The sequence below is a fragment of the Leuciscus leuciscus genome (genome assembly GCF_965113295.1).
Source record: "Leuciscus leuciscus genome assembly, chromosome: 12".
NCBI classification, from domain to species: domain Eukaryota; kingdom Metazoa; phylum Chordata; class Actinopteri; order Cypriniformes; family Leuciscidae; genus Leuciscus; species Leuciscus leuciscus.
In genome coordinates this window covers 4,088,544-4,104,855 of record NC_138736.1, presented here as the reverse complement: position 1 = coordinate 4,104,855, position 16,312 = coordinate 4,088,544, and the positions used below count along the sequence as shown (strand labels likewise).

At 38.8% G+C, this 16,312-nt stretch overlaps 2 protein-coding genes across 2 annotated transcripts; one reads left to right on the top strand and one right to left on the bottom strand.

Moving 5' to 3' along the window:
- The first annotated feature begins 350 nt into the window (after positions 1–350).
- Positions 351–4,678, top strand: rpl11 (ribosomal protein L11). The gene is made up of 6 exons (XM_082186012.1): positions 351–437; positions 1,147–1,297; positions 1,699–1,805; positions 2,603–2,734; positions 3,714–3,824; positions 4,598–4,678. The coding sequence occupies exons 1-6, from the start codon at positions 432–434 to the stop codon at positions 4,625–4,627; spliced, it is 537 nt and encodes a 178-aa protein (XP_082042138.1). The 5' UTR covers positions 351–431; the 3' UTR covers positions 4,628–4,678.
- A 912-nt stretch (positions 4,679–5,590) lies between these two features.
- klhl43 (kelch-like family member 43) lies at positions 5,591–15,670 on the bottom strand. The gene is made up of 6 exons (XM_082185878.1): positions 15,460–15,670; positions 10,974–11,550; positions 9,865–10,211; positions 8,998–9,297; positions 8,497–8,672; positions 5,591–7,518 (listed from the first exon to the last, which is right to left on the bottom strand). The coding sequence occupies exons 2-6, from the start codon at positions 11,386–11,388 to the stop codon at positions 6,762–6,764; spliced, it is 1,995 nt and encodes a 664-aa protein (XP_082042004.1). The 5' UTR covers positions 11,389–11,550; positions 15,460–15,670; the 3' UTR covers positions 5,591–6,761.
- Positions 15,671–16,312: the final 642 nt, after the last annotated feature.

The following is a 16,312-nucleotide window of genomic DNA, read 5'->3' as shown; positions in this document are numbered from 1 at the left end:
TGTAATGTTTGCAACTTCACTTCATTGCCTGAGAGTCGCCAACGAACAAAAACAATGAGAAATGTACGTACACCAGACATGAAATTGGCGTGGAGGAACGCACATTCTCGCGTTAATATCATAGGTTAATATCAGGGTTAATGTCCGACCGTGAGCGTGAAAGCTGGCGTACGCAAAGGTTTTGTGCGTACGCAAGATTGATACATGAGGCCCCTGGTGTCACTTATTCTAGCACAATTTAACAATACAATATTAGACAAAAGTAGTAACACCAATTTGGATTTTATGAGTCTTTAAATAATACCAGAGATGATAATACCGAAAGCTCGTCCTTGAGGCCAAAGCATGATGGGAAGTGTAGTTCTGAGTGGTTAAAGACTGCATAAATGCTCTGCGCCGGAAGTGTGTCGTCCTTTTCTTAGTGATCGAACATGGCGGTGAGTACAGCAAAAAAAATTATCACGAAGGAGTATCATTAAAATCAACAAACATCTGTTTGTTTCTGTTCAATAATCACATAAAGCACACCGTTATCAATCGCTGTTGATGTGACTAACAGAATGATGGCGATATTTCTGGGCAGAATGATTAGATGCGGCGTATATTGGCGTTAGCTTCACTGGAGTGCCGACACGGCATGTCATTGACTCGTTTAAAGTTACGTGTGTGTTTCCAATACTGCCTGAACTTTGTTTCTATGAAAAAAATAGAATCTGGATGAATAACCGAGAGCTCAGTTGTATGTAGTGCTCAATGTGACAGTATGTTGACTCGTAATGCTATGTTAGCTCCTCTCCAAATGGTGGATATGTCCGGGCATGTTCATTAGAGTTCGCCTCTTATTTTTAGAGCTTTTCAAAGGCTGAATCTTGAGTTCGCAAGCTTTCGAATGATATTTGTCAACATTAGATCAGACGAAGTATAGGATATAATTGTTTTAAACATGCAGTGGCAAGTGGGTCAGTAACAGTTAACAGATTAATGACTTGGTCCTTTTTTTATAACTATTTTTAACTGGGAGTCACAACTCATAAAATCAAAAATATCAAATATTAAAACAATTATTTTAGATATGTTTTACTTAAGTCCAGATGATATAAAAAATGTTTTTGAGAGACTGTTAATGACAGCTATGTGTTTATACAGGAACAGTCCGAGAAGAAGGAGAACCCTATGAAGGAGCTTCGCATCCGGAAGCTGTGCCTGAACATCTGTGTGGGAGAGAGTGGAGACAGACTGACCAGAGCTGCTAAAGTGCTGGAACAGCTGACAGGACAGACTCCTGTCTTCTCCAAGGGTAGGTGACTTCTTCCATCTCCTTCCAACATGCACAAATGCTACATTTTTCTAAATGTCATAATTATTTGTTAACAAACAAGTGTTCATTACTTCATTGAGCTCATTGTTTCTTCATTGAATTATTGCATTGTTTAAATTAACTCTTTCGCTAACTGTGATTTATATGTACATTTATGAAATGCATAAATGACAGTTACATCTGATTACAGATCACTCTAAATTGTAATGTGGATTCATACATTTTCTGGAAAGCTGCTTTGAAATGGTGTATTGTGAAAAGCGCTATTCAAATATGTGAATTGAATCTCTCACGTTCTGCTACACCTCATGAATGTGGAGTGACACTTGTCTCTGTTTGTAAAGTTGTGCCATGCATTAATTGTAAATGTTTCCCACCAGCCCGCTACACTGTCCGATCCTTTGGTATCCGTAGAAATGAAAAGATTGCAGTCCACTGCACGGTCCGTGGAGCCAAGGCCGAGGAAATCCTGGAGAAGGGACTGAAGGTGAGAGGAATGTGTTTATTGGAATTGACTAATTGGGGATATTTGGCATATTACAATTAGCCATGACTGTACCTCTATCCCTCACACTGTGTGAGCTCGGACACTCGGGAGGTCGTGAGCCATTGCACGTGTTACAAGTCCGTTATTCTTGTGTATCCAGACCTTCAGACTCACGACAGAAGGTCTGGACTCCATAGCAGCTTTCATTGGCTGAGGAGCGCCCAGAGGCCGTCTGACTGACATGTAAAGCAACCAGTAACAGTTTTGTTTTGTTCAGCGTTATGTTTAGGGGTGTGAAAATGTAAAGTCAATGTCCCTACAATAACAGACCGGTGTGTAAAATTCTTGGATGCATTTTAAAGGATATACCGAAAAACTTGGTGAAAGTGGAGAACAGCACAGAACTCCTTTCAGCAAAACAACTAGTGTATTTGTGTGTCAGTGTATGTACAGTATAGCCACTGGGATGTAATATTCATAAATCTAGCCTATGTGACGTGGTTGTGTATGATTTGGCAATAAAAAGCCTATACACTGATCAAAATTAGGCTGACTCCCTGAATCTAAACGTTTAAATATTATCGGGAGGTGTACGTAACCTAGCTCGTAATCCCTCACACAATGCGAGCCATTCGAGCATCAATATTTTCACTTTTTCTCCCGAGAGAAAAAAGATAACCTGTGAGCTCATACAACAGCAAAAATGTACGTGTACTCCCAACTTTATAGTCCACAGCTTTTAAAAAAATTATAAATGAAGAAAATTCATTGTTTGTTTGTTTTTGTTTTTTGTCCAGGTGCGCGAGTACGAGTTGAGGAAGAACAACTTCTCAGACACCGGAAACTTTGGCTTTGGTATCCAGGAACACATTGATTTGGGCATCAAGTACGACCCCAGCATTGGAATCTACGGCTTGGACTTCTACGTGGTGAGTGACATAATGATGATAATATGCACTCATTTACACTACAGCTGAACCGGTTATAATTAAGGCTTTTAGGAGTTTGTTTCTGATTATGTATTCGTTCGCTCAGGCTGACTGAAATTAGTAGTTAAATGGATGTTGTAAAAATGGGTATTATTTGAGGGATACCGTGCAGAACGCATGAAAGCAATCGCGTAATTTAACCTTAAAGGGATACTCCACTTTTTTTGGAAATAGGCTAATTTTTCAACACCATTAGCATCTCTCTCAAAAAAATGACCAAAGAGTTTCGATATTTTTCCTATTTTAAAACTTGACTCTTCTGTAGTTACATCGTGTACTAAGACCGACGGAAAATGAAAAGTTAAGATTTTCTAGGCTGATATGGCTAGGAACTATACTCTCATTCCTGCGTAATAATCAAGAAACTTTGCTGCCGTACCATGAGTCCAGCAGCGCCTGAAAATAGTCCCCAGCTCCATAACTTCCAACGTGACCGGGACTAAGTTTGTCTAACCTATTAGACCTATTTTCAGGCACTGCGTCATATCATTACGCCTGCTGGACTCATGGTACGGCAGCAAAGTTTCTTGATTATTACGCAGGAATGAGAGTATAGTTCCTAGCCATATCAGCCTAGAAAATCGCAACTTTTCATTTTCCATCGGTCTTAGTACACTATGTCACTACAGAAGAGTCAAGTTTTAAATAGGAAAAATATCGAAACTCTTTGGTCATTTTTTTGAGAGAGATGCTAATGGTCTTGTCCGATTCAATGATCTATGCTAAGCTATGCTAAAAGTGGTACCGCCAGACCCGGAGATCGGCTGAATGGATTCGAAAACGATAAAACTCAACTGTTTAACTCTGGGGGAGCTGTAAAATGAGCCTATTTCCAAAAAAAGTGGAGTATCCCTTTAACCTGTAACTGCTGTGTTTCTGTGATGGACATGAATAAACTGTCCTTACCTGTTTACTATAGGTTCTTGGCAGACCCGGTTTCAGTATTGCTGACAAGAAGAGGAAGCAGGGCCGCATCGGAGCCAAGCACCGGATCCGCAAGGAGGAGGCGATGCGCTGGTTCCAGCAGAAGGTGTGTGTTTAAATATCTGTTACACGACTTGACTCCATTCCCAAACAGTCCATGTTCTAGAATATCTACTTGTTTGCACAGTTTGCTGGCCCTGTTTGGCTCAATACTGCGTTCCAGTGCTTCCTTTACTCTTTACTGTTGATTTGATGCTAGACAGACATCTTGGTCTGCTGTTTTTTGCAGCGGTAGATGTGATATTGAGACTGTTTTATTTCTTCCAGTTAAATAATTTAGAGTGAGCCGGAAGTTGTAAAATCCCAAAATTGTACTGTTAAAATAGGCAAACAAGTGGTACAATCATTTAATCATTTCATGATGGAAAGAAATTGTGTAACTAGTTTCAGTTTCTGCAGTGTTTTCCATATGATTGTGATTTACTTGCTTTTTAATATTAATCTTTTAACCTGTCAGAAGTTCAAGCCTCTTATTGTATAGATGGATAGATAGATGGATAGATGGATAGATGGATAGATAGATAGATAGATAGATAGATTTACTGAAGATAAATCCCCAGTTTGTTCACATTCTAGTGCTGACTGTAATATTGATAACTTCGTCCTAGTTTTTTCCAATTCATTTCAAATGTTTTTATACATGTAGACTAGTGTAGAAACATGCTTTTTCTGTGAAGCTGCTTTGAAACTATATATATATATATATATATATATATATATATATTAGTAAAAAGAGCTATAAATGTAAATTGAGTAGATGAGTCCAATGTGTTTTCTGTTGTTCTGAATTTTGCTTACACCATTTTCTTTGTATTTCAGTATGATGGCATCATCCTCCCCGGCAAGTAAAGGACCATCTTTTTTTGAATTTTGGAACAGAAATAAAAGAAAAAGCCCAAATTTGATGCAGTCCGTGTGTCTTTATTTGTGTGTAGTACAGTTGTGGTGTTGCTCAATCTTGTATTTGTGACAAATTATGACACATGAAACGACTAAATAGTAAGCGATTCAAAATCCTAAATATCAGCTGTACTTGTTTGTATACTGTAAAAAAAAAAATCATGATTTACCATCTTTTTCAAATCAACTTCGATCAGGGTTCCTATGCGTTTTTGCAAAGTATGGAATTTGATTGGAATAATTTCCAAGTATGGAAAAATATTTTTCCAGGCTATTTCACTTTAGTTTTCTAAAATATAAAATGATCATACAAGCAGCGTGATTTCATGGCAAAAAATTAGTGATTGTCGAACACTACTGAATGAATTTAATGTGCACATTTTCATTACTCAACTTTATTAAAAGCGAGTCTCTTTTGAGACTAAATGATTTTAGCTCAAATGCTACTCAAACCAGCAACAGATAAAGGAGCAAACGATCATGTAAATTAGACTACTTTGCTGTTTGGTGATCGTGCAACATCAAACCAGAGGTGATTATGTGCAGGTTATAAAGCATTTTAGGTTTCTTCTCATGTAAATGCATGTATGAATTATTTGTTAAATATGGTATGAAATTTCTTTATCAACTCAAGTTTTTAGTTTCAGTGAACTCTATTTTAAGGCGATCCGGTTCCTTTAAGTTAAAACAAATCATTTTTTTAGTGTAGGTGATACAAATTTTTGGGAGAGCTTATCCCTTCATATCCTTGGATCAGAACTTTTTTAAATGTAAAGACTTATGTGATGTGAAATGCTTTTTGAAGTACATCTATTTCATTACCAAAACACTCACTTCTGCCAGTTGAAGGTGGACTGGTGACGATTGTGTCATTTCATGTTTAAGTGAGAATTACAAAGGAATGAAGAGACATTTTTATTTTTAATCAATTTTGCTTTATTTAGTTAAATCCCAGACACACTCCAGACTCCTAAATCTGCTACTTTTTCTATTTTGTTCAATCATTGATCTTTTTCTTGGGTATTTTAACTGGTTCTCTTTAGAAGGTCTTCATTATACAATTATAGGTAGTTGTGACCACTACACATGCAGGTAAAGACCCTTAATGACACTTTAAACAAGAATTATATCCATCGGTATGGTAAGCATGAGACATTTTATCGATAGCAAGTCTATAGACTAACTGGGTTAATATGTGTGGTGTTATGCACAATCTTTGGTTGGCAGTATCAATGCATTGGTGCCTTATTGTGTGTCTATGGGGGCATTGACATTTGCACTGTGCCTCTTTGCATATAAAAAACCTTAAGTACCCCTGAACAACTTTTAAAAGCCAGACCCAATAACTGCAAGAGAAAAAAAAACTGATAAACTTGATTAAAATAAAAAAAAGAAATAAATAATGTGAGAAATAAATAAACTGATGCACTTGATTCAGTACTACTGAATTTAGCATGTTTTTTGATGATCCCACAATTAAACTGCCCCTGATAGCACATGGACATCTCTGAGACGTTTATTTCATGTGTGTGTTTTCATCTGCAAAGATGTATTAAGAGTGTTTGCTCTTCTGTAATACGTCCCGTCAGATGCTAAATAGACGATTAGAAATGTCTTTAAGATGTTTATAATTTAGGATGTATGTAAAACTGATTTTTAAAGATGTTTGTGCACAGCAGATGCTCTCCAGATGAACTGCTCTTTAACAGAAATCTTGGAGACGTACGTGTGCTATCCGAGGCATGGCTCAATTTCTAAAACTCATTAAATCTCAGAAACTCAGATATATCACTAAATTCCTCGCACTGCTGAGGCTGAAATGTAACTTTCACATTCTTTATAAGTAGGTCCTAGTTAATACCTTTTCTTTAAACACTTTACCTAAATGCATCTTTGGAGTTTAAGAACAACAAGACTTCTGTGCTGGCTTTTCCCTTTATGTTGTTACTCCTTACTTTCTACTCTGTAAATTTCCATTTCACCAATACGTCCCTCTCTCTCGCTCTCTCTTTTCTACACTCTAACAATCTCTTCTTTCACCATGTCTCTCTCTTGCTCTTTGACTTTCCCCAGCTTTCATTTCTCATGCGGTGTTGTGCTGTGTAACACTGCTCTGGTCTTCATGGGAAGGTGTGTTTCGGTGTCTCCGGGACGCTTGACGTGGGGGCAAAGGTAGGGCACAGCAAGACACTCCCACTATGGGTTCTGGCAGGTCTTCCACTGCGGACCAGCTGTCAGTGCCTGGGTCAAAGCGCTGGACCGCTGCCTTGTAACGTTTCTCTTCTTCATTCCACCCACCCAGCAGGTACAGGTGATCTCCAAGTGGGGAAATGCCAGCTGTGCTCACTCCTAAGGGAAGGCTTGCCGCTCTTGTCCACTCCTTGCTCTCAGGGGAGAAGACTTCCACGGTCATTACGTCAATGCGGACTCCACCGAGACCAAGCTGGCTTCCACCTACAACGTACACCTTACCACCCACTGTTGCAGAGCAGTGCCATCCTCGAGGTGTTTCCAACTCTCCCTGCTCGCTCCAAGTGTCGGTGTCGATGCTATAATGGATGACCGAGCGAGAGTAAGCGCAGTTGACATAGCCGCCAGTCACCAAGATGTCTCCTGATGGTAGGACTGCACTGGCATGGCAGCATCGTGGCATATCCATTGGTGTACGGAGCTGCCAAGTGTTGGTAGAGGGCTGGTAGCTCTCAATAGTAGCCAAGAGGCCTTCGGTGTTACGCCCACCAATGGCATACAGCCGCCCACCAGTGGCCACCAAACTGAAATGTGTACGTCTTTGGCGCATGCTGGTCAGATGCAGCCAGGTGTTGAAGCGAGGATCATATCTGAGGACCAGAAGGTAATGCGGCCGGTCAGATAGATTTTACACCAATCGTGTTTCTGAGAGTTTAGCTGAAACCTGCTCAAACACACACTTGCCTGAAAGTACCTTGTAATCTTTAAGCTTTTGATTAGCTGGTGTGTTTAATCAGGTTTCTAACCTCTATAGCAGTGGTCTCAAACTCAATTCCTGAAGGGCCACAGCTCTGCACAGTTTAGCCCCAAACAGCTCCAACTCACTCCTACTTGGAAGTTAAAGGGATACTTCACCGATTAGCATTAAGCTTTGTATCAGTAGAAACCCGGTTGTATTTTCGAATGACCGTGCTTCCCTCCCTCTTTTCCCCCTGAGACGAGAGATTTCTGTATTGTGTGTCTCGGAAAAAATCTCAGATGACGCAAAAATCGCCATTTTGCGTCATCTGAGGCTTTTTTGTCCAGAGGCGAGAGACTACAGCCAGTAGGAGGAGCTCGTTCCGCTTGTGTTCAACCCGCCCATAGGGGGATCTCACGATAAAACGCAGTCTTTTCAGTTTCGAGTTGACTAGTAGCCTAGTTGTATCATTTCTTCTGATACTGCCCTATGTAACAGGTAGGCGTGGCTTGGGAGTGGCCTCGTAGGGCAGCGAAGCAGGTGCATTCTGGGAGTTGTTGTCTTTCATCCACATGAGCCAAAAATACATTTTCTGGCTTTTCTCAGTCAAGAAGCCATCAACTTCTAAAATAATTTCACATTTCTACTACATAAATTACCCAATTTAAATACACATTCATCTTTCCAGCGGTGAAATATCCCTTTAATAGTAATCCTGAAGACCTTGATTAGCTGGATCAGGTGTGTTTGATTAGGTTTGGAGCAAAACTGTGCAGACCTATGGCCATCCAGGAATTGAGTTTGAGACCACTGCTCTATAGCAAGATGGCTCTCCAGGAGCAAGACTGGACCACTCCTGTATTAGACTAAATTATTTGTGATAACGCACCTGCTAAGAGTGCCAACAGCATGTTTAGCCTGGTTACGGGCATCATTCTGATCTTCTCCTCCAGCCACATACAGGAATCCATCCATCACAGCCACACACTGGTTGAAGCTCTTTGCTGGCAACTGAGTAAGATGACGCCATGTAGCCGCTCCCTCTCGAGGATCTCTCCACAGCACCTGGTGAGCAATCAAAATAAAATCAGAAATGTACAGTAGTCAACATTTGAAGTGGATCAAAAAGGTTGTCCTAAGACAAGAATGGGTATTGTTCAAAATTCATGCATAACTTTGATGAAAGGTTTTTGATCCACTTCAAATGTTGACTACTGTAGTCCTAGTCCATTCCTGCTCCTGGAGGGCCAGAGTTTAGCTTCAAACTTAATCAAACCTAGCCAAGGTATTCAGTATTACGAGACTGGTGTGTTGGAGCAGGACGGAGATAAACTCGCCCCTCCAGGAGTTGAACTGGACACCCGTGAATCAAAAATAGTTGAATATGTACCTCTCGACTCAGGGCACGCTCAGTTAGAGAAGGGCGACCCCCAATGGTTAGAAGAGCGTTCTGGCTTCCCCGGACCTTTGAGCGCCGTGACTGTAGTGTGTTTTGCTGGTAAGGCAGCAAATGGTAGTTCATGGCATCCACCAGAAGACGGTGACACCGAGGATCTAGCATCATACGAGCCACTGGCTGGATCTCACTAACCAGCTCGTTGGCAGGGATGGTCTCTAAGCGCACATGAGACAGCACTTCTGCAGCATGTTCCTGCCTCTTTGGGTCAAAGTCTAACCACTTCATTGCCATCTAGATTCCAAGAAAAGTTCAAATGAGTGATCCGTATTTAGTATCTAATTAACTCTACTTTATAAATAGTGTTCATCCTGTGCATGTCTATATCCTTCTCAAGACTCTGTAGCTATATCTCTTTTTATAGCATGTGCTATGTTTGCTATATGTTATATTTAGCTTTTGGTTCACTGTATAAATGGGAGTTCTTAAAGGGGTCATCGGATGCCCATTTTCCACAAGTTGGTATGATTCTTTAGGGTCTTCATGTAAAGTTAATAACATACTTTGGTTAAAATTCCTCAATGGTTGTGTAAAACAACACCCTTTTTTACCTCCTCAAAACCAGCTCTGTTCACAGCTCTGTTTATTGCTCAGAAAATCCAAACGGCTTGATTATTGAGAGTGTTTAGGCTTTTTGAGGATAAAAAAAAAAAGAGTGAATGGATTTTTTTCATTGTATGATGGTTGTGTCCACACACTGCAAACACTATATAAAAGTGAATTTTGCATCCGATGACCCCTTTAAGCTTTTGTAAACTCCCTATTCCTCCTGCGTTTTCATCCGTCTCTCCTTACACTGACCTGGAAGGTGGTGACCTCTGAGGGAAGAACTAGGTTGTCGTCTTGCAGGAAAGATGTGATCTGCTCCAGGGTGAGTTGGTTGAACTGGGCTGTCTCACAAAACTGGGCAAAATTCTCCAGAATGAAGCGCCGGGCGGCCTCGCGAACAGGCATCAGGCCGTACGCAGCGCCGATGTTCCATATGTACACACACGTGTGAGCGTTCAGCTCGGACATCATGAAGTCCATGCACATCTGGAGAAGATGAGGGATCTGCATTGTGCTCGCCGCAGACACAGTGCAGCCAATGGTGTACAGGGACATGTGCACACGGCCCAGGTAAGCAAATGTAATCACATTGGCAAGTCCTGAGGAGAAAGATAATACATATATGTCATGGATATTTAATATACAGTCAAACCAAAAATTATTCAGACACCAGATATCATTTTTTCTATTTGTTTTAACTAGTGGGCGCAGGACACTATAGTTCATTTATGTAAGTGAGGATAGCAAAAATAAAGTAAACTATGACGACATATACCCAAAAAATCTTCATACAGTGACTACCAGTCAAATTTATAAACATTTGGGACCAAAAATTATGCAGATACTTTGACCTGACCATGTTTTGCTTAAGTGTTTTTTCTTTTTACACTACAGACTGAACAAAATGAAGCATTGCTTGGTAATTGGTTGACCTAAATTGATTTTATCCAATTGTGTCCATAAATTTAACAGTTAACAGCTATTCAACCTAATTCATATGTGAGACAGTCTAACAGAAGGATGGCCAAAACCAGTGAAATATCAACTGATTTGATAATTCAGTTCTTGCGACTTAAGCGAATAAACTATCGTGAATAAACTGTGATAATGTGAGAAATGTTGAGGTGTCTGAATACATTTTGGTTTGACTGTAGATTATTCCAGTTGTTTGGGTCACTTGAAATATTTAGTAACTTTAACAAATGCAGCCATGTCCGGTGACCCTGTTCCTGGAGACCTCGACCTGCAAATATTAGTTCCGATCCAAATATCTGTCATTCTCAAGTGATCTTGAAGACATGGTTGGTTTAGGTTTGGACAGTGTGTCTCTGGAAGCACCTCTGATATGTTTTAAGGCTTACCGAGAGGCGAGAGGGTAGGAAGTTCCAGTCGTTTGAGTCCGGGGTCTTTAGCCAGGACTTCACGAAGATACTGGCTGACTGAGGAAATGACTAGTTTGTGAACATCAAATGCCTTGGTTTTGCAGGCCAATTCCATGTCAGTGAGGAAGCGTTCCTGTCTCATGCGGCTCAGCTCCTCCAGCATCGCGGATCCATGCAGGGGACGGGTGAGCTCAGTGCCCAGGCCAAAACCCTTCTCTCCGGGTCGGATCACAGGGGGCGGCAGGGGAACCCCATTGAGCCGGTTCAGCTGCTCAATATTAAGGGGAAACTCAAGCTTTTTAACGCCCGGCTCTGGGACAACCACTCCACTCTCAACTGTTGTCAATTCAGGTATGGACTTCTTAGGTCGTGGTGACTTCTTTTTGGGAGCCATTGTAATGTGTAGTGTAGGATAGCTTTCTAACCCTGACCCAATACCACTTGAAGGTTTGTTCTTTCACTGATTGACCAAGATAATAGATGGACAGACAGACGGACTACACTTGCAAACTAACAAAGGGGACTACGGTGAGTGATCCGCTTCAGCACACGCTGCCTGAAAAGAAACACAATAAACATACAGTATGAGTACAATAAACATGAAATGCTTCATAATATCATGGTCAACATGGATGGGTTTACACTCGTGGGTTTAGCTCATCTTACTCTTTTACAGTGGGAGGATATAAGGGTGATTGACAGGTGCATGTGGTCTCGAAGGGAGCTCCCAAAAAAGGATAGTCAGGGTTACAATTTATTATAAGCAAGCTGAGTCATTCACAAATAACATGTACATCATTTTTTTTTTTCATTCCGAATTGAAGATTTATAGTTAATATATTTATATAAATGTAGTTTGAGTGCTGTCATTTTTTTATTATTTTTTTTTATGATTTGCAATGAATGTGTGGGAACACTTTACAGTAAGGTTTCATTAGTTAACTACATTAGTTAACATGAACTAACAACGAAAAATGTTTCTAAAGCATTTATTAATCTCAGTTAATTGTTAATCTCAACATTTACTAATACATGATCAAAATCAAAAGTTGTATCTGTTAACATTAATGAAGTTGAACTAACATGAACTAACAATGAACAGTTGTATTTTTATAAATGTTAACAAGGTTTAATAAGTACTGTAACGAATGTATTGCTCACTGTTAGTTAACAGTAGTTAATGCATTAACTAACCTTAACTAATGGAAAATTATTGCAAAGTGTTACTGAAATTTATAAATTTGTTATAAATATTCCATGTAGTCTCTCGTTTGTTATGAGTGCATAAAAACTTGCAGGACACGTTATATGCAGTTACATTACTAAATTTAATAATGAATATTTGCATTATTTGATTTTTATTATAGGATTCAGCCTGTAATGGAGAATGTGTGGTTACTCTTATATTAGTAATCCCCACCCATCTGGCAGTTATTATAGATAACCAGGTATGTTACAGATCACGGCATATGCATGCAAAGTATTTTCTTTCCGTAATCTCACTTATTTTTGCCCATGTTGTTTTTAGTCAGCTCAGTGCAAATTTGTATTGTTTCTGAGAGGGGATTGTGCTGTTATCAAAACCAGAACAAAGCAGTCCCCTCAGATAAACAAACAAGTATGATTGGACTGTGATAGACAGGTGTGTTTATGTCTGTTCTAAAAATATACTAAATGAAAATATGGCCACATATGAAAATATGGCAGAGGTTGTGCATCTTAAATTACCCTCATACTGTCATCAGTCCCCTCCTGTCCCCTCTCACCCCAATCTCACCTTCAAACCACAACATAAAGGTCTATCCGTGTTCTCAGAGTCAGATGCAGTGGCTTTCATTTAAAGTGGAAATGCACGGAAATGTCTCAATCCTTGTGCGAAGTGAATCCACCCATGTACCATGACAACCCTTTTCACCAGGGACTTTTATACACAAAAGACTGATGCTCGAGTTTCAGCAACAGGTGTTCAAAATATGAGGGGTCTACTTTAAAAAGAAGAAATAGCAGCATCAATTTTTATATGATTTAAATATAGATGTTGGACAATACAATGCTTAAACCCTGAATGTTAGGAAAGCAAAAGGCAATAATCAATTTGGCTTATAATAATAATAATAATAATAATACATTTTATTTATTTGGCGCCTTTCTGGACACTCAAGGTCGCCTAAAAAAATATACATAAACCACAGTGTCATTTCTATCTAATCATGTATTTTTTAATTCCATTTTATGATGGAAATGACAGGATAGAAAAAAAATAAAAATAAAATGACCTTTTTGTCTGGCTAAGGCTATTATGTTAAAATAATATCAATCTCTGAGACATTTTAGTATATTGTCCAGTCAGAGTACTGTATTTCTTTGTGATCCAACAACAAACCTTCCAAATGTTCTGTTTAGACACTACGATACTTTTTTTTCCCCTTGCTGGGCGCTAACATGGTGAGACTGGTACTTTCAGTGCTGGGTACATTACTTACAGTCAGTTACTGATTCCAAATGACATGACAAAAATTGTAGTTAGTAACGTGATCCAACAGATTACATTACTTCTTTTTGATTACTTTTAGATGACTTTTGACCTTTCTCGTTTATCACATAGATTTGAATAGGATAATCTTGGACCATATTAATATAAAAATACAAAGAGAAAGAAAATATATCCCATTCTTTGTCAAGTGCATGACATGTTAAATTAAATAAGGGTTTTCCAGACTGGGGTTTGTGAGTTCAATGAAAAGCTGTTAAGTAATTAAATCATAACATTTATTTTTATTTTTATAAATAATGAAAATTTAAAAAACAATCAAAATAAAACACTTACTAAAAATATTTAATTAATTTACCTATGAATTATTAGTTTATTTAATTAACCAACATCAGACAACCATGAACTTAATTTTATTATAATTGATTATTATTATTGACTTAATTTTTTATAATTTACCTAACTTATTAACTTAAAATCAGGAGGTACTTTTATTACATAAAAGAACTTCAGCTGACAACAAAAGTTAGGGAATCTCTGCATTGCATGTAAATATGAAATGACATGAACTTGTACATTTTAATGTGTTTGAAAGACAAAAGCCTTCTAAAGTCAGTAATACAAGCTTAAATGTCTCACTGAGTGATAATTAAAATAATTCATTGTCAGGAGTTGATTAGATATGCAATGTTTAAATATTGAGAAAACGCTTGTGAATTGATTTCTATATTTTCTGGTCTCAGTTTTCAGTGATAGTCACATGACTAGTAGCTGGTCTGTGTGCAATTCCACAAACCTGAAAGACCTTCTGAATGTATATAAGAAGTAGACTTTTATAGAAAGTAAAAAAAAAAAAAGTAAGTTTTGTGACACTTAATATAATTTAGATCAAACCTGCAGTTGTCTGCATATGTTTAAATGATTTCAGGAGTGTTGCAACATAATGTCCGTCATAAAAACACTCTGTCACTTCTTGTATTTCACCACAGCAGCTGCTGGCCCTGCTGACTATGACACACACACACGCGCACACACACACACACACACACACACACACACACACGCGCACGCATTCACGCACGCACGCACACACACACAGCTATTAACAGCATAGAGAGGAAAATGCATGAGGATGAAAAAATCAATGACTAAAATAATTTTCAGTAGTTTAATGAAAGTTTCAGTGATGGGCATGCAACTATCTGACCCAGATAGACTAAAGAAAGTCAACCGGAGATCCTGTAAGATTGATGAAAAGTGATACATGTTGTTTAATCTGATGCTGTAAACATGATGTCCGGACACTCAATATGAGAGGTTAGAGGTAAGTAGAGGACAAGGACATTTCTACACCCCGCGGAAAGGGAAGGATAGAAAGAGAGGATGAAGAGATTGAAAAGCAGCAGCTGTTACACATGTCAGTCCTAAAAGCTGAATGCCAGGCTGTCTGTCTTCAGTCTAAAGCGCTGTAGTGTCGTGGAAAGTCCTACTAACTATTTGTGTCCTCCAACAAGCTTCACCCTCCGCTGGTTATTTATAGAGAGTGAGAAACAACCCTCATGTCTTTTATTTTTTTCACTCTGACAAGGGTCCGTTTAAATTTAGACCCCTTGACTACAGTGGGATGCCATTGGTTAGAAATTAGGATTGTGAGATTGTCAGGGATGCATAATATCCAAAGTGATGTTTAGTTTTCAATCATCTCAAATAAATTGAAGCATTTCTACATGCAGACATGACTAAATTTCATGTTTGCATATGTCTGTTAACTGATTCAAGCTTATTGCATGTTAACTGATTCAAGCTTATATTAAACTCAATTAATTTGTGAAGCGAACTCATGCATTACAAGAATATCTAATGTTCTGTTGCTGTTAAAACATTCACATGCCCAATGTCTTAATTTAATGTAGATGTATTATTACACCCTAATGCATTCATCAAACAGAAAGAAAAGCAGTCAGGATGTTTTACCTCTACTTTACAGCTCTCTTCCTGCTCTCCTTCTTTGTCCTCTCATTCGCTTTCTCCCAGTTCTTGAATCCACACCGTTTTCTTTCTCTTCTTGCTAATCTGTCTCTCTCTCTGTCTGTCTGTCTGTTAGGGCAGATCTCTGTCGGCTGCAGGAGTTAATGGAAAAGATCAACCAACCACACAATCCTACCAGTCCCCAACCCCACCTACATATCCTTCTCCATATATATACAGCCACTCCTCCCCAAAAAACACTGTCCATATCCAGCTTGTCCTCCTAACTCCAACCTGATAGGACATGGAGGCAGTGTTATTCTTACAGCCACGACGAGGTCAGGGCCATAACCAACATAGATATTGCCCAATATTTAGATCAGAGTGGTATTTTTCAATGGCAGATCGTTATGCTTTTATGTTTGGTCCTACTCCAAAATGTATAATAATATTATCCTAATAATATTATTATATTAACCAGCCAGTACCGTGGTATTGTCACAGTATTTCTGTAAGGGTAATGTATAATGTATGTATATTTTACTGCATTTTGGTTATTCAGTAGGCCTGTACATTTCAGTCTTCAGTCTGTGATGATGCTTGAACATTTGCTTACGTCTTTAGTCAAGGAGATGCTTTACTGTTGTTGTGGTGAGTCCTTTTATTTTAATCATTTAAAGGGATAGTTCACCCAAAAATGTTAATTTCTTTCATTAATTACTCACCCTCATGTCGTTTCAAATGGAATACGTATCTTCGGAATACAAATGAAGATCTTTTTGATGAAATCTGAGAGCTTTCTGTCCCTCCATTGACAGCTACGCAACTACTACTTTGATGCTTCAAAAAGTTCATAAAG